This window comes from Pseudorasbora parva, chromosome 23 (assembly GCF_024679245.1).
Source record: "Pseudorasbora parva isolate DD20220531a chromosome 23, ASM2467924v1, whole genome shotgun sequence".
Lineage (NCBI taxonomy): Eukaryota > Metazoa > Chordata > Actinopteri > Cypriniformes > Gobionidae > Pseudorasbora > Pseudorasbora parva.
Window position 1 is genome coordinate 8,520,161 of NC_090194.1, and position 27,074 is coordinate 8,547,234.

The window sequence follows — 27,074 nt, forward strand, 5'->3', positions numbered from 1 at the left end:
ACAACATTTTTGTCAAAGGTTTAAGAGTGGAAAGGTGTAGTAGAGATGAAACTCACCAGAAATGACTGGGCTCTGCTATTGAAAGGCATGGGCTGTGTGAAGAACTCTGTGTCCTGCACAAGCCTTCCGTGACCCCCATACTGCAGCTCGTCCGAGTTCAATTTGATCTTATATCTGATACGAAACATGATCAAGGAACTGTATGGTGACTCTAGTGAAACGCTCTTTGGTCTTGTGACATTTATCTCTCTCTTATTCTTTCCTTCTCTCTCATCAGGAGTAGCTCAGGGACAGATGGTTGGTTGGATAATGATAAACGCATGAGATGTGATGGATGGCTGTGCTGTTGAGTAACAGCTCAGAACAAGAGGGAAGCCACCAGACAAATGACACACAAGATGGATCTCTGTACATCTCTGAGGTGAGACACGAGTGCATTTGCAGGCATGAGAGACCTCTAATCAATGAGAAAATGCAGAAAACAGAACAAAAACACACGGCATAATATACAATTATACATATATTAAAAATTGAGAACCAGCGTATTAGAATGATTTCCAAAGGATCGTGTGACACTGAAGGATGTAGTAATAGCTGCGGAAAATTCAGTTTTTGCCATCACAGGAATACAATTTTAAACAGAAAACTAATTTTAAATATTAAATATTTTTAATCAATCATACAATAAAACTATTACAAATAATAATAATAAAGTAACTTAGCAAATGTGTTAGATTTATGATGTTGAACATAAATGCTAAACAAATGAATGTACTCTCAAACCAGAAGTATATTAATCATGGAGTGTTATGCCGTAATTTTGATGATAAATACCTGTAATCCTGTTCCACGTAATTGAATCGTCAGTGTCCCAATGTTTAGTGGATCAAGGCCCCTGCAAGTGCCTGAATTCATGTACACCACAATGATTCATGTCACAGGAAATTGGCAGGTAGAGTTGAAGCGATGATTGTCAGTAAGTATATTTTACATGTCACAAGGACATTTATAATTATAATGGCTAATCCATCTGAGTCTTTAGTCAAGAGTTTGTGTCTAAGGAACATATCTCACCCTTCTCCTCCTGTGGAGACCCTGAGGCAATCCTCCACGCCCCCCCACTAGCCAACGTAATCATTAGCTACAACATAATTTACCCCCTATCGGAGCCGTGTTAGTGTGTATGTGTGTGTGTTCACACCTAGACCAGTGAATATGCTCCACACGGTGAGGAGAGAAGCCGGGGAGACCACTCACTCTAAACTTTTGCATTATGTGATGAGAAAATCTAATTAAAATACAACATTCTTATTATCAAAAGTCCCAAATGTAAGTCACATAATGTGCAGTTAAAATATGGCATTGTGCAAATGAAATAACACTTCAGCTTGGCAAGTGCGAACTGTGAACTTTTTTGGTGTGAACAAATTTCAGCTAAACATGTGTGCTGAGAATGAATGCATAGATCTGAACAGAAAAGTCTTTTCTTACATTAATCAGATTTTTTTTTTTTTCTGCATAATTTCTGCATATATTTTCAATGCCTGCAAGGGCAAATCGTAACACATATTTCTGTCATTTAGCATACTGTGTATTTTTTTCCCTTTTGTTCATATGATTCCCAAGGTCAGAGTGAAAGTAAATAAAAATAAATAAATAAATAAATAAAATAAAAATAAAACTGGCAGAAGCTAACTGTGTCTAACAAATAGCATGAATAAATGAATCCGAATCAATACTACGAATGGTGTATCATTTAATCGCTTCAGTGATCCTGTGAAATATTACAACTCAAAAATTATTTCTGACATTTGACCGCTGCTAAAGAGGTAAAACTACCAAACAATGGAAAATAACTCCCATTATTATTATTATCCATGCAATAAAGAATGTTTTACGATCAAAGAGTTATAATACATTAAAGGGTCAGTTCACCCAAAAATGAAAATTAGCCCATGATTTCCTCACCCTCAAGCCATCCTAGGTCTATATGACATTCTTCTTTCAGACGAATACAATCAGAGTTATATAAAAAAATTATCCTGGCTCTTCCAAGATTTATTATGGCCGTAAATAGCTGATTTGAAGTCTATAAAAGTGTATCTATCCATCATAAAAGTGTTCCACACAGCTCTGAAGTGTTAAAAAAGACCTTCTGAAGCCAAGTCATGTGTAGTGTGAGAAAAATATCCATATATAATTGGAGGATTTCGATACAAGAGATAAGTGTGAGTTTGTTTCTCAGTCCTATTTGTTTGAACTGCAAGAGGCGTCAAAGCTTGTGATACTCCTATATCCTGTCATTGCGTAAGGGTTCATTTTGGGCTAAGTCGACTTGCATATAGGCCATCTGCCAATTTTCAAAATTAAGTAACTCGTAGCGTCTGCAATATCTCACGTTCTCCCGAGTGTCCGAATTCGCACAGTGTATGCCCGCACAGTGTATCTCTGCTCGCGATAGGATAGCGCTACAACCAACCAGAGCAACGTTGGTGAGACAGGTGAAACAGAGTTTGTTGATAGATTAAACATTCGCCGTATCCGGTCGGCAAAACTCAGAACACATCTTCCCTTTTTAAGAATGACTTCAGTGCCGTTCTTTGTTCTTTTCTCAGAGAAAAGCTTAACTCCAAGTCTTCCAGAGTCACGGCCAAAGCTGATTCGAAAGACCGCCGTTCACCAGTTTCTGTGTTTACTAGAAGCACGCAAACGCAACTCATCCATCGTCATTATGGCCCCGCCCACCGACTCCATACACGATGTGATTGGCCCAACAGTTGTGATTTTAAATAAAGCGTGCACCGTGTCAGCGGGAGATCTACGGCTCACATTATCCCTCATGCAGCGTTTTGACTGAACCTCTTCTACTTCTGCTGCATGAGAAGAAAACATATCTTTACAATTTTCTGGGTCTTAAAAGAGTCTGTGTTTGTGATATATGTCCTTATTTCATGCAAAACGCTCGCTCTATCTGGATGCATTTAAATCTGCTCTAAGTTTGCGTTATTGTCACCTTTCACACGAGCACTTTAATAAGCCGACAGAAAGCAGGTTAATGTTTTTACGTGCAGTGTGAAATCGGGGTAAGAGGCAAAAAAACTACCTGTCCCGAGCGGTTTATGCTTACGCCATTTATGACCTTACACCGATAAAAGAAAACGGGTTACCGCGTTTACATGACCACGTTGATTGTCGGCTTGCATAATCGGCTTAAGAACGTGCATGTAAACGCACACAATGTTAAACCAATTCAAGCCTGATTCAGACTTGCAGAACAAATTTCACGCACAGGCTTCGCAAGCACAGATTTCACAGGATGTTTCAGATTGGCGTGTTTTTGTGTAATTTTCTAAAACATTAATTTGTCAGTAACAGCAATCAATCACAAAACCAAGGTACATTTTCTAGTCTAAAAGCTTTGCCCTTAGTTTACATTAAATCATTTAGTCGATGGTCTTATCCAAAGCGATTTACAAAATTAGCAGAGCAACAGAAGCAACAACCTAAAATGTATAATTGGAACAGTTAAAAGAAAACACAACTAGGAATAATAAGACATACTTAGATGTCGTGAACAGATTGTCCCGACAAAGTTGGAACTGCTCCATTTCAGGAGAAGCTTTTTTTGCGTAGCCTGGATTATGTTTCTGGAAGAAAAATGCACAGATAAATGCTGGGGTTATAATGTTCAGGAGAAGTGTTTAAAAAATATTTTAACCACTCGTCAGCCTTAGGAAGGTCAAACTAATGTTTTGGAAACGGGGTGGATAAATCTGTGGATAAAAGTCTTCTCTAATGCAGCTCAACCAGGCCTCGTCCCCCCTTTTTTTTTGCATATTCCATGGGTAGACATTTTTTAAATAAAGTTACATAAAGACTTCAAAAGATCCGGAAAAACAAGCTGTAGGTTAGGCGAGTCGTTCGTTGTATAGTTCTTGGAAAGTGAATTCTGTTAAATAAAATATTTCCCATTGGAGTGGACTTTGAGCTCTGTAACCTTGCAGATCTTTTTCATGCTCAAACAAGAACATTACACACTAACTAAAGTTGAAAAAGTGAAAACATAATAGGACCCCTTTAAATCAGCAGTTCTCGACTGGGGAGTTTTATGGCGATGCTCGTAAAAGCTGCCAGCTGCTGTAGAGATTAGAGGAAGTCAAACATGTTTTTTAATTGTGAGCCGGATAAGAAGGGCAGGTGGCAAACTTATTCTCATTAAACCAGGAAATCTCTACATCCAAAAATTATGGATCTGATCCAGACTCGACGTCCTCACTCCCAAGAGGTGTATTCCACTCTTTCTTCAACAAACAACAACCTCACGGAGGAGGGGGGGAAAAGCATCAGGTTCAGGATTGGCAAAGCACATCATTTTAGAGAGAGATTATATCCGCCGATTTGCCGTGATAGTTTTAAAATCGGCAATAAAAATGCCACGGCTCTGTGTAAAATTGGGGATTTGAGAGGGATTGTGGTTGAATCTAGTAAACAGACTACAATGCTGTGTGCGCGAGCAGAACCTCACCCTCCCAAGCAACCCCGCTGCTTGATGTTCAGAGAATTTCTGCATCTTTGGGGAGGTTGGTGGGAAAGCAATCTCTTTACTGTTTTGATTTCAGTCTTTTTTCCTGCATGCTGTCATGCATTTCCAATCCTCTCCTACTCAATCTGCTCTTTCCTACTTTTCTCCGGGTTATTTGGGGCTGATTTCTCTCAAAGCTACACCCCACCAGCTCCGAACGGAGGACGATACTTTCCACCAGGCTCCTCCACTGTCCAAGGAAGAATTGAGCAACTCTAGGGGAAGGAATCGGGGCTCCGCACCACAGGAAGCAATCTGGGAATCAACACAGCCGTGGGCCATTCACCTAAACTCCTTGAACTGTAGAAAATCTAATATCCTAAATCTAAAATCTAAACCCACATGACCTTCTCTCACTCTGTCTCTTTATCTGTTTGAAAGTTTTCTACACCACGCCCGACTCTCTCATTTCAAACATAGCTTATCGTTTCTCTCTCTCTAGCCAATTCGCCAGTTTTTTTTCACTTCTAAAGGCCTTTTTCTCCACTTTAATTCTGCCTTTAAATCGCCTCTGTTGAAATGCTGGAAAATGTCCAGACTACAACGCACCGCTCTAACAGCCCTGGAAGCTCTTGTTTCACAAGATTCATGTCTGCTTTCATCTCAGTGTAGAAAAACAATTTAGTTACTTTGATTCTATGGCTATGCAAATTGTCTGTGTACCAACCATGGGTTCACTGTGTGAATGAGATTAATGCTGAATCTTATGATAGAATCTACAGCTTTAATCAATCACTATTAAATCAACATTAGACAATCCAATCAATCTCTCCCATTTGTTTTGAGACCAATTGTGTTTTATCAAAGGCTACGTTTAGAATGGAATACTAGTGTACTGCTACACACAGTGTACTGATTACTATTTGTTATAATTGTGAATGTGAATGACGTATGTTTCAAACTGCCGTGTATTATGGACCCCCTAAGGGATGCCCCCTTAGGGCTCCATAATACACGGCAGTTTGAAAACTGGAATAAAAAAACTGGTGATGAAAAAAAAATTTGAAATGGGAGGAAGACAATGCTATATTGCATTCACTCAAAAACATTTGCGTTCTCTCGCAAAACTATTGTCTTTCTCTGAGAAACTTTGCATTTGCTTTTAACAATTTAACAAGACTATTGAGATGAAAATATCCTTCCCATCTCAATAATTTTCCTTTAGGGGCTCTGTAGTACATTGATGTCACATGACTAAAGTTGTGAAGATAATAAGATTACATAAATTGTTACTTTGCATTTTAACATATTTGTAAAATTGTTATAAAATTGCAATATTTCACCAAATATGGGCAAAAAGCATATAACAGAAGTACAAACTCTCGAATGTCTCATAGCAAAATGTTTTTCAGGGAAATATTTATATTCATATATTTATTCGAATCTCCCAGCATGCCAGAGTCACACAACATGGTCACTGCCTACTGACTAAAATCTTCCAAATATTATAAATAAGTATTCCACATAAGGGAAAGGGAAAATTCATTTCAGCAACATATATAAAACTCTGTAAATATGATACATATTTCTAAATGCTGCATAAAAGGGGGTCTTAGTGGTCAAGTATGTTTAATTCCTCAGACAACAGAGCCCATTTACTAAATCACAGATAAACTATTCTTAATTAAACTGCTGATTCCTGAGTGTTGCTTTGAGATAAACATACTGAAGTTTCAGCTTTCACAGGGTGAACTGCTCTGGAATGAAATTATACAAAATTCAGACTCCTAGCTTGCTGGGAATGTCTCTCCAGGAAGTGAAAACACACTTGCATTTTGAATTATAACACCAATGTTAATGCCAATGCTTGTGTCTCACAGCCAGGGTTCATGTAATTTTGTGTAAATATAGCTTAACTTTATAATAATGAGATATAATAAGAGTAGCGGTGGTATGTGATTTCAAACACAGCCAGAGAATGAGCCCAAGGGGCCCTAAAAAGCAGCGATTACAGCATGTATTTGTCAAAGTAATTAATGCCATTGTTTCGCCTTACTTAAACTAGTTTGAGCGGCAGTCATTGAAAATCCCTCATGCATGCCCTGCGAATATGTACCATTATATCTGTAGCCTTTCACCTCAACTTTGTGCATTTACGCATCATGAATAATGTAGAGAAAAGTTTCCAAGTGTGCACTAATTCCTGCTGTCTGGATAAACAGCTCTCTGAAACTGAGTTGCAGAGGGTCCTTTCTCTCAGCACCCCAATCGATCTGAAGATAACTTGCCCCCGGACACGTTTTAACTGGGGAACCCTTAAGTCTGCTGTAGACCTGACTGCACTGTCTACACTTCTCTCTGTAGGGATAGAGTCTTGAGGACTTATTTCTTTTTATGCTTCTCTGAGTGTGGTTAGACTTTGTAAATGTGACTAGCAACATCAAAGTGCAGAAATCAAGAACAAAGTGTTTATGCAAACCAAATAATAAAATGATAAAATACATATAATTATTATTTATTTTCATTCAATCTGTCCAATGGGAAAATCACCATCCTTACAAACCTTGTCCCTATCCGTCCAGCAGAAAGCGTAGCTGTGATCGCCTATCAGAAGCCGGCTTGAGCCAGCCACGTTTTTATTGACCCGTTCGATTGGCTGAATGTCCCCTCTGCACTTCATGGCCCTGGAGACCGGAAGGATCGATATTCTCCCACGAGGAGAAATGATTGATCGTCCTCCAAGACCTCATCCCTGCCTTCCCCAAAACAAAACACTCCAGCTGAGGTGAAATCTGGCATAATGATCAGCTTTAAGCGATTAGTAACGGCTCCAGTCGATCAGCAGCTCAGCTATGGGAATGAGGGACGATAGATATGAAACAATACTAGACCTCCATATCAGGTGTGTGTGTGTCACTGTATTACGCATGAGATATGAGGATGTGATTCATCGCATTTCAAAGACAGATCAAGCTGACATCCTGGTGGGATTCACACTTCAACATCTACAGTATCAGCGCCGTGTCGGAGGCACAGGACAGGCCGTCGAGAGAAAGAGAACGGTACAAATCTACTGGCAGGTCAAAAGAAGCACAACACCACTTGAATATTAATGTCATTTCAGACTCTACATTTAGGTTTACGGCTTCAGGGTGGGAATGACAGAAAAGCCTTTTTTTCTCTCACAAAGCCCACATGGACCCTGGTTAAAGGCGATATTTTAATGAGAAGAATACACGAGCAAAGACAAAATGATCGGGTGTTCGGGGAGGTGCACATGGACCATATTTACCACTCTTTTTGCCGGTCGTGCACTTCTAACACCCTCGTCTCTCATCTTCAAAGCCCGACTGCTGGAGGCATGGAAAGAGGGCTCCCCCCTCATGTGCAAGACACAGAAAGGGCAGCGGCAGGGGCTGGAGGAAGCCTAAGTGGCCCTGGCTAAAGGGTGTCTTTATTCCCCGCCAAGCGGGCTCGCTGCCTGGGCCATGATTAAATAGAGGCCCTGGTGGGAGGCCTTCAGCTAGTGGAGCTCATCTCCGGCTGCTCCCCGCAGCCCTTGTTCTCTGAAGAGGAGACCAGGGGGTATGTGTGGAGCTGCTGGGTGGGTGAGGGCCTCTGCTCTGGGTTTGCTGTAACGAAGGGCTGCTCACTCGAGTCTGGAACTGCTGGAGAGTGCATTAGCGAAACAGTTCAAACTAGCCATTCAGCACATGTAGCTCTGCGACTTGCAGAGGTGTTTATTACTTGACAGTGGGGGCATTTATAATTGAGCTTGAAAGTTGTATATAAGGCGAGGAGGGAAAGGCTGGTTTGCAGAGATGACAAAGCCAGTACTGCACAAAAAACCCAACATTATATAAATATATATTCTATATCAATATGTCAATATTCTACAGTCAAATACTAGTGGTAGCACCAAGCAGTGATTTTAAGTGGCCTACAACTTCGTGGCTGAGTGGCTATTGTTCCCAATTGCTTCCACATTGTTATAATACCAGTATTTATTTTACCAGTAATTATAACAAATTTGGAAGCAATTGGGAACAATTAGGCCACATAAAATCACAGAGCGCGGTCAGCACATGCTGATGTAGACAGTAGAGAAGTCGCCAACTCTCTGCAGAGTCAATAGCTACAGACCTCCAAAATTTGTGTGGTCTTCAGATTAGCTCAAGAACAGTAGTAGATTGCTTCATGGAATGGGTTTCCATGGCAGCGCAGCTGCATCCAAGCCTTTCATCACCAAGTGCAATGCAAAGCGTCTGATGCAGTGGCGTAAAGCACGCCGGCAGTGGAGACATGTTCTTTGGAGTGACAAATCACACTTCTGTGTCTAGAAATCCGATGAACAAGTCTGTGTTCGGTGGTTGCAAGAATAACGGTACTTGTCTGACTGTATTGTGCCAAGTGTAAAGTTTGGTGGAGGGGGATTATTGTGTGGGGTTGTTTTCAGGAGTTGGGGCTTTGCTTCTTAGTTCCATTGAAAGGGAGCATATCAAGACATTTTGGACAATTTCATGCTCCCAACTTTATAGGAACAGTTTGGGAATGGTCGCTTCCTGTTCCAACATGACTGCTCACCAATGCACAAAGCAAGGTCCATAAAGACATGGATGAGTGAGTTTGGTGTGGAGGAATTTGACTGGACTGCACAGAGTCCTGACCTCAACCTGATAGAACACCTTTGGGATGAATTAGAGCGGAGATTGTGAGCCAGGCCTTCTCATCTAACATCAGTGCCTGACCTCACAAATGTGCTTCTAGAAAAATGGCCAAAAATTCCCATAAGAGTTGAAGCTGTTATAACTGCAAAGGGTGGGCCAACTCTATATTAAACCATACAGATTAACAATGGGATGTCATTAAAGTTAATGTGCATGTAAAGGCAGGCATCCCAAAACTTTTGCCAGTATAGTGTATATATTCTAAAGTGTTTTCTTTTCCAAGGTTTTTTTTATTATTCAGTAGCAAAACTGTTAACATTATCATAATGTTTTTTGAATTGTCGGTTTGTGGTCCAGGTAAACCCACATTTTTGGGGACATTTTTTGGTTTTCCTTTCCATGAGGAAAACAGCTTATAACTAAGACAATATAAATTGTAAAAATGCAGAAAGTTTTCTCTGATGGGAAGATTTAGGCAAAATAAAAATGTATGCATTTACAACAAAGACAAAAATACTGATAATGTTTTCACTATGTAAAAAGTCCTGCCAAAAATCACAACACTTACAGTCAACCTGGAGAGAAACAACTTGTTCAACTGATCCAATTCCAAACTTTTCCAACTTGTAAGAAAAAGTCTAGTATTTCACTATGTATAAAACTGAAAAAGAACATTTCCAAATGCTCTCACTTGTTCGTAAAGCAACAATATTCTCTTAGTGTCAGCTGCAACCTTGCAATGCACACGCAATGTTTGGCTTTTTACTTATTTATCAAAACATAGTGTGCCTCCAAAGCAATTGTTGACTATCACAGACGAGTAGTACCCCTGTCTGCTTCCCTCCCATCTTAAGTGGAAAGATGTGCGGGGAAAGGTCTGGATATACTCCTAAAGCGCATTATCGATCATATTCTCTTTCCCTGAGGCATCATTGAGACTGCAGAAAACCCCTTGCAGAAACCCACGCCACCCCCAACATAGAGCTCCGTTCTTGGGGGCAAAATAAATAGATCCCACCCCATCTGAGACAGACTGCCAGAGTCTGTGCCACCACAATTTGCTGTTTTATTGATCTGAGGTAAAGGTGCATCTATTCCGATGGGTTCACAAACAAGACTCTGATGTTTCCAGTGACTCGCACACAAGCTCGATTCATGAAAAGATACAAACAAGACCCTTAAATATTGAATTGAAACCTAGAATTACGACAGTTATGGATATTTATACAGATATAGTTAGCATAATTTTAGTGAAAAGCTGAATGTAATGTACTAAATGCACATTTATTTCACAATTATTTTATTAATAATAATAACAACAATGATAATAATAATAAAAAACCAAAAATAGGGACAACACAAATAGTAAGTTAAATACTATTTAAAAATGAAAACCAATATTTTGTATAATAATAATGAAAAAGGTTTATTATTTTATGTAATATTATTTTTAATATAATATTTGGTTTGTCCCCTTTTTGCTTTAATAATAATAATAATAATTTGTATTATAGTAAGTTAGAGATAAATTACATTTTGAATCTCGTCTCAGATTTTCAATGTGCTCTCAGACTTCCAGACCCAACTGTATGTTCAATTACATGAATGTAAAAAAAAACAATTCTCTTCTGGGGATGTTTCGACAAGCACTGTGCCTTTAATTGCCCTGATTTCTGGCTTAATGCAATTTTTTTTTTCACACTACATGCTAAAAGCCCTTTCTAGCAAAAGCAAGAATGATATTGGTTTCATCTTTGTGGATTTTAACCAGGCTAAGGCCTTCCCTTCGGTGCATGTTGGTGAGTGAGGGTATTGTGTGAGCAAATATATGCGAGTGGGTGATGTTTGATGAGCCGTAGTTTCTCTCGTTGTAGGGTGTCTCGTTCTCTCATTCTAATTGGAGTCTCCGTAGAAACACAAACTCCCATTGGTGCAACCTGAATGCCCCAACACAGCATCACATGCGCACACCCACGCACATACAAAGCCATGAGCAGCTCGTTTTGTGTGATGAAAGTCACCTATAGCATCTCTGCAGCCAATTAAATGTGTTTTCAAGACTTGTCAGATTGTTTCCCCCTCCCCTTCCCCCCTAGCGTACAAGTTTGTCTTTAAACATCAATGGGAATGTGTCACAAACAATGGCAGGCCGGCCTCTAAAGAGCCATGAAGGGTTGAAGGATGCACATAGAGGTCTTACATTGTAAAAACACACTCAGTCTCATCATGTATATACTATATGTGGCTAATGCATTTCTAATAAGGGACCTGACCTCTCTCCCACATGCTTCCTGTATATTTCACAGCTCATATGCACACACATATACACATATTCGTATAAACACACTCCATTACTAAGATGCGCTAGTCTTCTGGAGCTCGCTTTTAAAAAGGATACTTCCCAGCATGCTCCACTGCCACCCTGTAGTCAGTGTAGCTGTTGCAGGGATGGAAGTTGAAAATAAACAGCAGGTTTGCGCGTTCAAACACGATCACCTTGTCAGCTTGATTCAAAGTTGTGACTGCTGCCTGATAGAAACAAACACAAGATGCAAATGATGTAAATGACTAAATTATCATAAAATAAACTCAGAGGAAGACTGTATTGCTCAGTTCTCATGTTTCTTCTAAAATTCATTACACTGTAAAAAATATTTTCATGATTTGTCATCACAATGAAAACAATTTAGTATTCAGTATTCAACTTAATAATTGGTAATGATGAATGTTATATGTAAAATATTTGGGATTTAAAACAATCCAATGCAATTATGATTTCAAAGGGTAGAGGGTGAATTCAGGTAGATTGGGACAGGTGTCTTCCAGTCAATGGCAAAAATCATTTCTGAGTCATTTGATTTTGTAAACACATAATACTCAAATATCATTCTCAGCTTCGGTTCATTTATGAAACATAGTACAATGCATGATCGTACCACACATATTATAGGCTATAGTCTGCTATTTTTGCTACTTATTTATTAAATACAAGCAATTCGCTTATTTATTAAAATTAAGATACAATTTTCACAAAACGAGACTCACTTTAAAGAAAGGCTTTCTACAAAAAAAAATTAAAATCATGTCTGACCCACTCCATGTCTCCCGAAAATATCCGACTCATGCTGTGCACTTTTCATAATCAACATAAGTTTAATCATCGGCTGGATGACATCGCTCTCTTTTCAAAAAGATTACATAAACAGAATTTTTGTTTTCAATTTGATTTACATTATTTAAAACCTGACATTTCAAAAAAAATTTGTACATACTTCTCATGTTCATGTGACCAGTATTCACACAAAACATTTCATTTTTGTTTTGAGTACACACAAATAAAAGTAGATATAATATAATGATGTATAACGCCTGAATGATAAAAAAAATCAAGTTATTTGTTTAAGAGTTATTTGAGCCTATTTGGCACTGATATGAAAAAAAAAAAAAACCGAGGTGGTTGCGCCGGTGTGATATTTGACCTCTTGACCTTGGGTTCAAGACAATATAAGTCTCTGATTGCAATTATTCATATGTTGGACATAAATTGTGAAGAGTTTTATAAAGTTTAATACACTGCATTAAAATAACATTTTTGTGATTTAAACATGTAAATTAAGCACTCTGAGAAGAAAATAATGGGAAAAGACAACATTTTCTTCAAGATTTAAAAAAAAAAAAATCAAATATATATGTTTTTTATTGATACAAGCTAGGCACTGACAAATTTCACAATTTGATTTGATATTGATTAATTTGGGGTACAGTACATAGCAAAATTCCTCAAAGAAACAAAAACACCTTTTATGCTGTGAAATTTAAGGAACCTAGTTGGTACAGCATTATAATATAAATTAATTACACATAAGAATGTTTTTATAATAACATTACAATACAGTTTGAATGACAGTTATGTTTCTATTCTTTTAAATAAAAAATGGAGGCTGTCATAAAACCTTTATTTAAACACTAAATATTGAATATTGGAGAACAGGTTAAGTAAAAATAAAATGAATATGCAATAGTGAATATATTTAGCAAAAAGCTTCTCTCCCAGTAAAATTTTTACTAAAAAAAGTATTTTTATTTTATGGTTTTATTGATGTCTTTCCATGGTTGAAACACTGATTGAGCAATTACGTGACATGATATGGATTTCGTTAAGTTGTACTGTATCTTTCAACATACCTTCTGATGTTCATTCATGTTTGTTCCAGCTCTAAAGTGGAAGAGATCCGCACTGTCGCTTGCTTGAACTTAGGCGCTATAGTGATCAGTCACGCCAAAATACAGTGTCAAAAAAAGATTGCAACAGCTTGAGAGACGTCTATGGTCTCACTCCAGTCTATGGGATATTACTATTGTGGAATTGATTGTCCCTGACCCCGAAAAAAAGAAAGAAAACTTATCGGAAATACATGATTCACATTAATCACAATTACATATTTTGAATCAAAATGGCAAATTTCGTTAAAAAGCAACTCGTTTTTCGGTTATAAATACACTGGAAATCTTATTTCTGCTGTCTTCAGTACAGTGTGTGTGTGCGTGTGTGTGTGTGTGTGTGTGTGTGTGTGTGTGTGTGTGTGTGTGTGTGTGTATAATGGGCTTCCTGCTTTGGAGAGTCATGCCTGGTTGGCTGTATTATGCAATTTCATTATCATATGGGCCATGCATCTCATATCCCATTTAATATGGCAGATAAATAGCTCCCCACAGTTTAACAGATGGCAAGGACAATCTCCAACAAGGAGATTTACACTGGGTTTCTTCTGTAGGTTAAAACCAGTGTGAGGCTTGCACATTTAGCAATATGTGTATGTGCATCTCACCTGACCGGCAGTCAGCCAGCCGTATTCGTCTTCTGTAAGATTCATGTCACGGTCGAAAGCGTATAGTTGTCGGTATCGCAGATGCTCAACGTCCACAAGGTTAAACTGGCGACGGGCATAATAGTAGCTCTCGTTGTTTCCTTTCCTGGGAAAGTCAAGCCATTCCGGGTGGCCGAACTCATTACCTGGAGAAAGAAAAGTTTGAAAAAAGAAAGAAGATCGTAAAAGTCAGTGAAAGCTTTTATCACAAAAAAAGAAAACGTGTCACAGAGCATTTTACGGTAATTTATAAAAATATAAGATCTTACGGTAACACTTAAGTATAGGGAACACATTCACTATTAACTACGACTTTTGCCTCAATAAACTCCTAATTTATTGCTTATTAATAGTTAGTAAGGTCGTTTTTGTAGCATTTAAGTTTATGTATTGGGTAGGATTAAGGGATGTAGAATGTGAATGTAGAATTTATAAATACTAATAAACAGCTAATATCCTAGTAATATGCATGCTAATAAGCAACTAGTTAATAACTGAACCTTAAAATAAAGTGTTACCGATCTTACATCCTCTACAGGGCCATTTCAAACGATCTTTTCTTACACGGTCCTGTGTTTTTAACTAAATAAGATATATTTTTAATTTCACCAGCATCATTATGATTTATTGGCCATGAACAGGTAGAAAATCAGCCTTTCTGAAAGATCTTCAAGCAAAATTGTACTGTAATTTTTAACCATGTTTTTTCTCTAGGTTTTACAGGTTTCACAGACAAGGTTTAAGCCTAGTACCACACAAAAATGGCTACTTAAATGTCCTAATTAAACTAAGGCCTAATCCTAATCTATGAAACCAGGCCTATATTATGTAAAAAACAACAACAACAACAAAAACAGCAAAAAGGACACTGAATGATCCATGGCAGGAGGAAGAAAGAAAAAGGGGGAAAGAAAGAGAGAGAGTGTATATCAGAGCGATCAAACCCCTCAGCTTCCACTTGAACTTTACTTAACGTGCACGGGGACCTTCTGCGGCAAATAATTCTGATAGTCATATCATGTGTCAACTGGAGAGAGACCGAGCATAGGCTAGCAGTGCAGAAAGTGGCAAATGCTCGCACAAAGAACTGTGACAGCTCAGACTCCATAATTAAACGAAGGAAGTCAAGATGACGAGACACTTTGTCTCTCTTACGGCCCGTCACCTCCATCATGCGCTTTATCGTGCCGCCCCATGCGCTGAATACAGACACAACGATAAGGGACGTCCACTGTTCTCCACCTGCATATTTATTAAGATGATCTTAAATTATTCACTGCTCGCATTGAAGCTGTACCCCTGGAAGTTATGGGAGAGCTTTGAAAAGAGAATTTTTTGCAAACAGATCCGCTGTTTGTAGAAGATCCTATAGCTTCCCTGCCTGTGTTGTGGATAATTCTGCAGTCGTAGGCATGAGCCTTTTAGAGTGATATATGAACCGCACTTCAACCTGCCGGTTGATTGACAGGTAAAAGGGGTCGAACCGTATCCTTCGAAGGTTAGATCAATATAGGAGCTATAACTTGGCAACATACAAGGGATATGGATTTCATCAAGGCCAGAAGGACTGCTCCAGGTGCGGGTTTACAGCCGGCAGCAAATGCTACAACCCAGAGATTGAAAAAGTATCAGTAGAATTTAACATTTTCTATAAAAAAAAAATAATAATAATAAAAAAAAAATGCCCATGCTTCAGCCAGGATACGGATACTGTATAAGGTTGTAAAGTGTTCTTCAAGTGAGTAGTTTTGCTAAGTAGTTTGTTAAGTAGCATTATGTCATAAATAACAAGCAGTGTATACATAGACGGACAGTGGATATTTGCCCTGTCCAAGTAATGAGTGATTGCAGTTGCAAATCACATATTTACAATACATCATGAAAAAAATAGTTAAAGGGGTACTACAGCGCTGGGAAGATGAATCTGTATTTAAACTGGGTCATCAATGTAGAAGAAATGTGAAATTATTTTTTAATTTGGTGCCTTCTAGACAGAGAAAAGACAAAACATTTATTTTTGTCTCATGGGGATGAAAGACTACAATTCCCAGAATGCTTTGCTCCATTCCCAAAGCCACCAACTTGATTACAGTGACTGAGTTGGAGAAGACACTACAATTAAAAACTGAACGTGTCTGTTCAATGAGTCGCTGCGTGAGTCTCACAGCACTGAGCACTAACTGCAGGAGTGATATAAATGAGCTGAGCTCTCCTGATGAGAGCTGAGGTAATCGCGACTACATTCGCATACATTCACAACGCGAGTTCAGTCTGCCGCGTTTCAGTTCATGCCTTTGCAAGCTTAACTTTCATAGAAATTAATTTGAGAAGTTAGAAGACTTACATTGCTCACCATAGCTCTGTTTAAATGAGTGCCTGTAGCTGCAAGCTGAGCTCTTCCTGCCAGCAGCTATCGTCAATTTGCATCATAGGAGGAATTTTTCCAGAAATAAAATGCATAAATCTCTTGTCTCAGAGGGATATGAGGGGGGAAAGCACAATCATTTGAATATACTCCAGGGTTTCTACTGATACAAAGCCATATGCTAATCGCTGAAGTAACCCTTTAACAAACATAAATTACAGACAGCATGGTGGGCAGTTAGAGTAGAGATAAAACAGATTATTGGTAGTGAGTTAACATTTTGGCTGTTATGTCAAGTTAACATTTTCCCACCACAGAAAGTTATCCATTTTCCCACTTGCCCACTACATTAAATCATTTTAGTTAGAGAACACTACAATTAAAAACTGAACGTGTCTGTTCAATAAGGTGTGAGTCGAATGAGAGTCACGGCACAAACACAGCTGGAGTCAGATTACATTCATCACGAGAGCTGAGGTAATCACGGGCGCAACATACATTCACAGCGTGTTCAGTCTGACGCGTTTTCAGTTCATTAACTTTCATAGGAATTCATTTGAAAAGTTGAAACACTCACTTTGCTCCGTTTATATGTTGAAAACATGCGGAAATAGCTCCCTCTACTGGCCGTAGTATTTAGCCTCTGGCCAAAAAATCCTCTGATGACCCAAAATGATAATATTTGGAGAAAAAAAATTGCTCAATATTTATGGTGGAATGTTTTTTTAAAGGGTTAGTTCACCCGAAAATAAAATTTACGCCATTAATGACTCACCCTAATGTCGTTCCAATCCCGAAAGACCTCCGTTCATCTTCAAAACACAGTTTAATATATTTGATATTTAGTCTGAGAGTGTATGTAAAGTGTATGCACACTATAAGGGAATAAAAACATAATCAAAGTTGTCCATATGTGACATCAGTTGGTTAATTAGAATCTCTTGAAGTATCAAAAATACATTTTGGTCCAAAAATCACAAAAACTACTTTATTCAGCATTGTCTTCTCTTCCCTTTTTGTTTTTAATCCTCAAATAAAGATTCAAACGGTTGTGAATCAGCGTATTGATTCATGATTCGCAATCCGTGTCAAACTGCCAAACTGCTGAAATCATGAATCAATCCATGGATTCATAACCGTTTGAATCTAGTGTTAGTTGAAAAGTGTTAAGTATGACCACTGAGAAAGGACATAGCATACCTCTCCTTAAAAATTCACATTGCAGGTATCAATTATATCAATAGCACAAATGGTGCAAAAAGAATGAGCAGCTGAAATAGTGTTTGCCTTAGAAAGCACCACTAAATATGCTAATTTACCACTTTACAAAATGCTGATACATACAAAAAGCCACATTTCGCATTAGTTTGTGAGTCACAAGAGTGCATTAAGACAACAAAACAGCAAGATCAAAAACATCAGGCCATGACCATGCAGTTTCCCCGCTGAGACCTTCTGAATAGGACAGAGTCAGATTTGTCAATTCGTATAAGCATACCATTTTTATTTTTGATTAGGCAGTCTGGCCTCAAATAACCACACGAAAAGCGGGCACACACATACAGACTTCCCTTTTAAGATTCCACTAAGCCCATAATCTGATCTGACGTGTAGTGATGTTTGAAGTCAAGTTTCTCTTTGGTTACTATAGCGTGAGGCCAAAGATCCTGGTGAGCTGCAATGGGATTTAAATAGTTTGCATGAAAAGCCCTCCAAATGAACCCATAAATAAGAAATGGACTTCTTTTTAGCTCTCCATCTCTTTCATGTGTAACAAGCTGCAAGGTGGAGATTAGATGGTCTTTGAGTTCAGTGTCAATTTGAAGTCAAAGAAAGAAGCTCTTGCCTTCACTGTTAAAGATAATGTGACTTGTATGCTGCCCCTGCAGAGCCGGGACTAAAAGATGAGGCTCAATCTGGATTATGGACTGAGAATTAAAAAAAAGAAGCGCGCACACACACACACACACACACACACACACACACACACACACACACACACACACACACACACACACACACACACACACACACACACACACACACACGGATACGTCGAGCTCAAAAAGTACAATGTGTGTTCTAAGAATGACAGGCATTTTTCAATGCATGTAAGGTGAGAAATATTTAAAGTATGTGATGATAAATGAAGTGTGACTTAAATTAATTATAAATAAATTCCATTTTTAGCCAGTTATAATTCACCTAATTCAAAGCTACCAGCTATGTTTGAATTACCTCTCTAAACAACAGGTAATTAATTGTACGCTTCCAACTTCCTCCACACATCTAATTGGCTCTGTAGGATACTATGATCAGTCAAGTGTATCTGGAAACCAAATTCAGTTGAATATAAAAAGCCCTTAATTTTTATTTATTCAAAAATAGAAAAAAGAAAAAAGGTGTGTCGCACCAATTTCAAACTCTGAATTGTCTTTTTTTATGTAAATGTCTTACAGGGGTTGTTTACGAGTGGGAAATGCATACAGATTTTCTTTCATTGCATCATCACAGAAAAAAAAAAGTGTCAACCAGAGTTAAGCAGTTTAGTTTGTGTCACAACATACTTCAAAAAGGGTCCCTTCTAGTTATGAGATTTTTATGGCAATTTTATTGTCCACCAGGCGAATATCTTGTGCCTGTATTATGCTATTTTAAGGGTGTTTTCACACTTGGGTCCTCTTTAAAAGAACCAAACTCAGACTCCTTTAAGTGCCACAAGGGGTGAACCAAGTGAAAAAGGACCCAGTTCTCTTTACGTTCAAACTGTCCCTGTTTCTGAAAGAGGACACAGATCCTTTTTTGGTCCACTTTAGTAGGAATGTGGTCTCAGATCCCTTTTGTGTTCATACTGTTGCTTTCTGGATCTAGTCCAGTTCAGTGTTAAATGGCTGACCCTATGGCCTTCAACATTTGATCCCATTCATTTACATTGTTTGTTCCTCAGAAACCAATATACTGTATTTGTTTGTAAAGATTATTATTATTTTTTATGACATTGCTACAAATGCTGTTGGATTAATTTGTTTATGTTTTTACACAAAATATATATATATTTTTGCAATACTATACTCACCTAAAGGATTAGGAACACCATACTAATACTGTGTTTGACCCCCTTTTGCCTTCAGATCTGCATTAATTCTGCGTGGCATTGATTCGACAAGGTGCTGAAAGCATTCTTTAGAAATGTGGAAAGTGAATTCTTCTGGAAGTAGCCATCAGAGGATAGGTACATGGTGGTCATAAAGGAATGGACATGGTCAGAAACAATGCTCAGGTAGGCTGTGGCATTTAAACGATGCCCAATTGGCACTAAGGGGCTTAAAGTGTGCCAAGAAAACATCCCCCACACCATAACACCACCACCACCAGCCTGCACAGTGGTAACAAGGCATGATGGATCCATGTTCTCATTCTGTTTACGCCTAATTCTGACTCTACCATCTGAATGAACAGAAATCGAGACTCATCAGACCAGGCAACATTTTTCCAGTCTTCAACTGTCCAATTTTGGTGAGCTTGTGCAAAGTGTAGCCTCTTTTTCCTATTTGTAGTGGAGATGAGTGGTACCCGGTGAGGTCTTCTGCTGTTGTAGCCCATCTGCCTCAAGGTTGTGTGTGTTGTGGCTTCACAAATGCTTTGCTGCATACCTCGGTTGTAACGAGTGGTTATTTCAGTCAAAGTTGCTCTTCTATCAGCTTGAATCAGTCGGTCCATTCTCCTCTGACCTCTAGCATCAACACAACATTTTCGCCCACAGGACTGCCGCATACTGGATGTTTTTCCCTTTTCACACCATTCTTTGTAAACCCTAGAAATGGTTGTGCGTGAAAATCCCAGTAACTGAGCAGATTGTGAAATACTCAGACCAGCCTGTCTGGCACCAACAACCATGCCACGCTCAAAATTACTTAAATCACAGTTCTTTCCCATTCTGACATTCAGTTTGGAGTTCAGGAGATTGTTTTGTTCAGGAGATTGTTTTGACCAGGACCACACCCCTAAATGCACTGAAGCAACTGCCATGTGATTGGTTGAGTAGATAACTGCATTATTGAACAGGCGTTCCTAATAATCCTTTAGGTGAGTGTACATATTCTTGCACTAGCTATATCACACATCCACCTTTGTAACTAACATTTATTTTGAATTGTTTTCCTTGTTTTATGTTTATTTTATTGCAGAAGGCAATGATAACATCAGCATACAAAAAAACAAACGCAATAAAATGACAAAAGAAAGGTGCAAATTAAATAAACTGCTTTACATGTTCCAGGTAAAGAACAAGTATGCCTAAAAGCAGCATTCAAGTAAGAAATGGAATAATCACATGAAAAAATAAAACTGCATATTCTTCACTGTATGACTCCACTGATTCATACATTAGGCTAGCAATGCAGATGTTTACATTCACTTAAGACAAAACCACCTTTTTATGTGAAACTTGTGTGTTTTTGACACTTTAAAATAAATGCAATAAGACACTAAACATGTTTAATTTATTGCAGTGCACTCTCTCGCTTTCTCTCACTCAGTTGAAATGAACGTGAATCTTCCGTTAAGAAAAGTTTGCAGCAAGTAGGTTTGATCCAAAGAAGAACTAACAAGTTCAAATAAGACTAAGGGTGACATTTAAGGGGTACTATAGTATATTTTTATTGTATGTTCATTACAGTTTGTTTTTTACCACATAAATAATTACAGGGACATTAAATTGAGATTAATGTTTTAAATATTATCCTTTTATAAATCCATTTTGTACGGCATATTAGATAATCACAACAATATTATCACGACATTCAAATACAGTCCCGGGTTTCTACTGATACAAAGCCATATGCTAAATCGCTGAAGTAACTCTTTAATAGACAGTTAAAGAGTTACTTCTTACTGTCTTACTACAAAATAGTATTTCAGTAAGACTTTAGTTAGCCACTTAGCCAAAAAAATTCACACAAAACAAAACGACTATTTTGAACAACTGCTAGAAAATACATCAATAATTATTCATAACATAGGACAACATACAACATGGGCATTATGCAGATGTCTTTTTTAGTGAAGTAGAACTATCACGCAGTGAGATATGAATTAAAAACCACATGTTAAGGTGGTTCAGAGCCAACTCTTTCTTTTGAGGACTATAACTTTATTTACCGTGCCCTTTTGACTTGTCAACTTTGCAGAACATTTACATTCACAAACAGCTATATTACACACTGCATGAAACGGAACATTTAAAAAAACATAATTGGGGCACTTTAAGTCCAGTTACTTGAAATGTCATCGCGCACACACTTTATGCGCTGTAGCACTCACTTAAATCCATAAGTATAAGCAATAATAGAGTATGCCTTGGCAAGTGACACTGAATATGCTAATGTTATACCGTTATACAAAAATATGCTTATACATACAAAAAGTTACTTTTTGCATTATGTTTGTGACAGTCACAAGAGGGGCATTCAGACAACAAAATGGCAACATCAAGACTCTTTTGCATCACAAAGGCTACGATCTTGTGGTTTCTCTGTTAGGAATGCTGGGTAAGACCTCTGCCAAAACAACACTCCAAACTTCTGTCTTAATAACCTTGAGCCAACTTTAGCTGGGTGCTTTTAAATATACAGTCTGTGAGTCTGGCTGCTTTTGTTTAGTGTTCAATTTGTGCTTGCCGTCTGCCTCTTCCTGTCTTAATTAGGGGGAATAGGAGTCTGTCTAATAGCAGGAATAACTTCCTCTCTATTCCAGTAGAAGCAAACATATGCCTTTACTTCACCACAAATCTAATAACAAACACGTTCATTGGACCTAAAATGTATTTGGATACTTAAGCCACCCTTAAAATGCACAAATGTTGTTGCAGAAAATAAAATAAATCCCACTTTATGTGATATTTTGTTAAGGAAAGACTGCAAAGAACACTTTAAGCTGAATATTTCACAAAAATGTGTTTGTTTGGACACTTTCTAGTCAATAGTTAATGTGCAGTTCAGGATCAGCTCCAAGTTCACGAGTAATGCAAATTATTTTCAGGTTTAGTCACATTTACGTCCGTGATACACAGAAATAAAAGCCCCTAAATTGGGTTTCCCACAGGGTATTTTATCAAACCAAACTCCATATTCTAACTACAAAAGTTCTTGCTAGTGAACCAGAAGGGACAGAACGTAATGATTGTAAAACAAATGGACAACTGCAAGAGCAGTCAAATTAACAAGAGATATCCGAAACAAACAGAAGAGGGGAAAAGCACGCTTTGTTCCCTGTTTCCGAGTTCTCAACCTACCGTGATCCATTGAAAAAAAAGACTGAAGAGGTACTTGAAACAGAGAGTAAATAAATAAATATAGGCCAACGCTTCCCGCCCACAAATGAAACACTTTCGCTGCGCGAAGAAAATGGCACCCCTTTCAAATTCAATTAAAGCCTCTTCAGGCACATTGCCTTCCTGTCTGCTTCTCAGGCCTTGTCTGGCAGCCTCCGCGCTGTCAGGCTAATGCTTCTCTGATCTCCTGCTGAAATTTCTATTAATCAGGACTGGTGTTTTCCTGCTTCCGCTTCCACATACACCAGTGACAGGATGATTTGTTCTTGTTTTTATTTAACCTCTTTTTACTTGAAACTTTCATTCTTTTTCTGATTTCTCCCACGCTAACCCTGAATCCTTGGATGTGCGCAGATAGCGGGTTTAAATTTGTGGATTATTTGCTCTACTGGCATGTTGGGAAAAAGCAATGAGCCACTTAAAATAGAAAATGTTGTGTTTTTGTACTTCTGAAAACATACTTTATACCTGATGATTAAATGTAATGATAAACATTAGCTGATACAGATAACATAAACCTAAATATCGAAAATGACTGTGTAAAACTTTGCTCAGGGCCAGATTTGCTAACAGAGTTATTTTTGCAGCTTATTCTGAATTTTTAAGCATAGGCTTAAGAGACACGAACAAGGTCTTTGAAAAACATCTGTGATCTTTGATACATGTCTAGCCTTCATGCTCAGAGTATGGTTTCACTAAAAATAAACATACATTTGCATAAAGCATGCATAATTGTCCATACCCAGGACATTATATTACAAACTTGAAACATATTAATTTACGATACATTTACAACTGATAAAAATGTGATTAATTGTGATTTAACTCATGACTATATTTAAATCGATTGACAGATATATATATATTAGGGCTGTCAATCAATACAAATATTTAATCGTGATTAATCACAGGATTATTCGGAACACCATACTAATACTGTGTTTGACCCCCTTTCGCCTTCAAAACTGCCTTAATTCTGCGTGGCATTGATTCAACAAGGTACTGAAAGCATTCTTTAGAAATGTTGGCCCATATTGATAGGATAGCATCTTGCAGTTGATGGAGATTTGTGGGATGCGCATCCAGGGCACGAAGCTCCCATTCCACCACATCCCAAAGATGCTCTATTGGGTTGAGATCTGGTGACTGTGGGGGCCATTTTAGTACAGTGAACTCATTGTCATGTTCAAGAAACCAATTTGAAATGATTTGAGCTTTGAGACATGGTGCATTATCCTGCTGGAAGTAGCCATCAGAGGATGGATACATGGTGGTCATAAAGGGATGGACATGGTCAGAAGCAATACCCAGCTAGGCCGTGGCATTTAAACGATGCCCTAAGGGGCTTAAAGTTTACCATCTGAATGTCCCAACAGAAATCAAGACTCATCAGATCAGGCAACAACTTCAGTCTTCAACTGTCCTATTTTGGTGAGCTCATGCAAATTGTAGCCTCTTTTTCCTATTTGTAGTGGAGATGAGTGGTACCCGGTGGGGTCTTCTGCTGTTGTAGCCCATCCGCCTCAAGGTTGTGCGTGTTGTGGCTTCACAAATGCTTTGCTGCATACCTCAGTTGTAACGAATGGTTATTTCAGTCAAAGTTGCTCTTCTATCAGCTTGAATCAGTCGGCCCATTCTCCTCTGACCTCTGGCATCAACAAGGCATTTTCGCCCACAGGACTGCCGCATACTGGATGTTTTTCCCTTTTCACACCATTCTTTGTAAACCCTAGAAATGGTTGTGCGTGAAAATCCCAGTAACTGAGCAGATTGTAAAATACTCAGACCAGCCCGTCTGGCACCAACAACCATGCCACGCTCAAAATTCCTTAAATCACCTTTCTTTCCCATTCTGACGTTCAGTTTGGAGTTCAGGAGATTGTCTTGACCAGGACCATACCCCTAAATGCACTGAAGCAACTGCCATGTGTGTGTGTGTATGTGTATATATATAAATATATATATATGATTAATCTCATATAGGAGGCATTTCTTTAACATGCTAGCAAAGTGCTCCAGTTTACCTGTGTTAATTCAGCACGCGCAGCTCAAACAGAAATGCACAACTAATAATAACTATGATTGGGACTGTCATAAAACATAACATTAATGAGAACTCTATTTTAGTAAATCGTTGTGAATTCATTAGATTTAGTTGGTGTGTTCAGAACGTTGCTATCTGAGGCGCCAATGGAGAAATGCTGCATTACTCATTATATTTGATTATTAAATAAGTAATTTCATTAAATGATCAATCACATTGACTCATTTTACAATTCCTTTATTTAGACTAAATCCCTTCTCATTCATTATGGTGTTTTGAGCAGCATTTGCACTCCCTGTCATGCTGTTGACTAAAAGCCACTGATGCAGACACATATTGCAGTAATAAGGCTGAAGATTAATAAATTAATTGATTGTTCATTTAAACAACGATTATTCATGGGAATTTGTGTATATTGACATGCTTAGTATCCATTCATGCATTCAGCGGAGCACCACGATCACCACCAAATCATAATGTTCTCCCACCTCCAAAATCCCAATTTAGCCCATGTATGTACATGCACAGCCTAAATAACAGCAACCTGCAATGATGGTTGTAATAACAAACAGCAGAGGCAGAAAGGCATAACGATTTCTGATCAGTTCTCTAGTTCCTAGGAGAGAAGCCAAAGACAATGAGAGAGAACTACTAATCAGAGGAGGAACATTGCTAACATCAATGTCCAATAGCACAATGATCCAGAGAGAAAGAGGGCAGAAAGGGAATGGACTAGCACCACAACCATCTCATGAACCAACGGATGTTAATCTGCCAAGCCTGAAGCAGCTTTCACAGTTCAAACAGCGACCTCAGAAACAGGCTGGAATATTTACAGAGCCGTGCTAGCGTGTCGGCTGGTGCAGGAGATGATGTAGCCGCAGCATGCTAATTAACAGCGTTAGAGGGGAGAGAGATCAATGTGTTTGTGTGGATGGATTTGAGCAAAACTGAGCATTGATTTGAGAAGGAGTGCAGTGTAGTCTTTCACCTGCACAGCCAGGACAAACTCGCTCTATTCCACCAAGTGCTTCTTTACGCAGTTTGCACTACTTCATAATTCAGTTACTGAGAAAATAAAAGAAAAAAGAATTGACTCTGTTTTTTTCTTTACATCTTCTCTCAGGGAACTGAGGGAAATCAGTTTTGGAGTCACATTTAATTGAGGCAAATTCAGGTGAATATAAAAAGCATTTAAATTTTATTTAACATAAAAAAAGTTTTTTTTAAATAATGTCTTAAAGGGGTTGTTTACAAGAGGGACATTAACACAGGTTTTCTTTCATTGCATCATCACGGGAAAAAATGTCAACCATAGTTAAGCGCTTTAGTTTGTGTCACGTCATACTTCAAAGGGGTTCACCCGGGTTCGTCCCTTCTTCTGGTTTTTATGAGAATTTTTATGGCAATTTTATCCACCAGGCAAAAATCTTATACAATTTAAATATATACATAGTGAGCACAGCATTCTGGGCCTTCCAAAATAATTTCCTCTTGAAATGCAGGCATGTCCTTTTCCATGTACACCGAATGTTTCTTTTTTCTAGGTCTGGCCTTTCTCTCGCTTTGAGTTAAGAGGAATTTTCGAGGATGAGGAGCTTTGGGCTTGACATGTCGGATTGATTCTTTTGCTTGAACAATTTGTTCTCGCTCAACACGGGCTAAACGACTGGCTCGCCATCGATCTGATGGCACTGCTGTTTGCCGTCTGGCCTTGACTATTTCAAGTGTCAGGCATATTTTCCTTTTTTTTCCCTCTTTGAATGTGCTCTACCACTCGCCTTTGTGTGCAATTATACCAAAGTGCCTTTACTTACTATTTGCAGATGGAGAGATACAAAAAAATTGTGACCTTTGGACATATTACTGTTTTTAAAACTGTCACATAGACATGGATGAGCAGACAAAGTGAAATGCTTTTATGTGTTTGATAGAAGAGGAGTGCGCTTGTAATGAAAGACATCTTTACTCATCTAGACAGCAATCTTTTACCGCCTCAGGCCTAGCACGACTGAGCTTAGCTTCTTTTTCTGTGTTGCTGTGTACACACTCTGCTTAGCTTTCTTTTTGGCCACTAGTCTGATAGCGACATCGACCATTTGAAATCCATTCTGTAAAATTCTTAGGAGGAAGATTCAGAAATATATGACCAGCATAAAGCTTTAGACTAAGCACTACAATACTTGTTTTCGCCTGCCAAGAACTCCACCAAACCCGATCCCCCTCACTTGCACTTTACAGCAAAGTATCCAGCAAAACTGGTTTCCAAGGAGACTC

At 38.4% G+C, this 27,074-nt stretch overlaps 1 protein-coding gene across 1 annotated transcript in view; it reads right to left on the reverse strand.

The window, feature by feature from the left end:
• gbe1a (glucan (1,4-alpha-), branching enzyme 1a) overlaps positions 1–27,074 on the reverse strand; it is a 195,728-nt gene that overhangs the window by 20,784 nt on the left and 147,870 nt on the right. The window contains exons 13-15 of the mRNA XM_067434224.1: positions 14,019–14,203; positions 11,588–11,718; positions 57–174 (exon numbers count right to left, since the gene is read on the reverse strand). Coding sequence (XP_067290325.1) covers positions 57–174; positions 11,588–11,718; positions 14,019–14,203 — 434 coding nt within the window. The remainder of the gene's footprint in view (positions 1–56; positions 175–11,587; positions 11,719–14,018; positions 14,204–27,074) is intronic.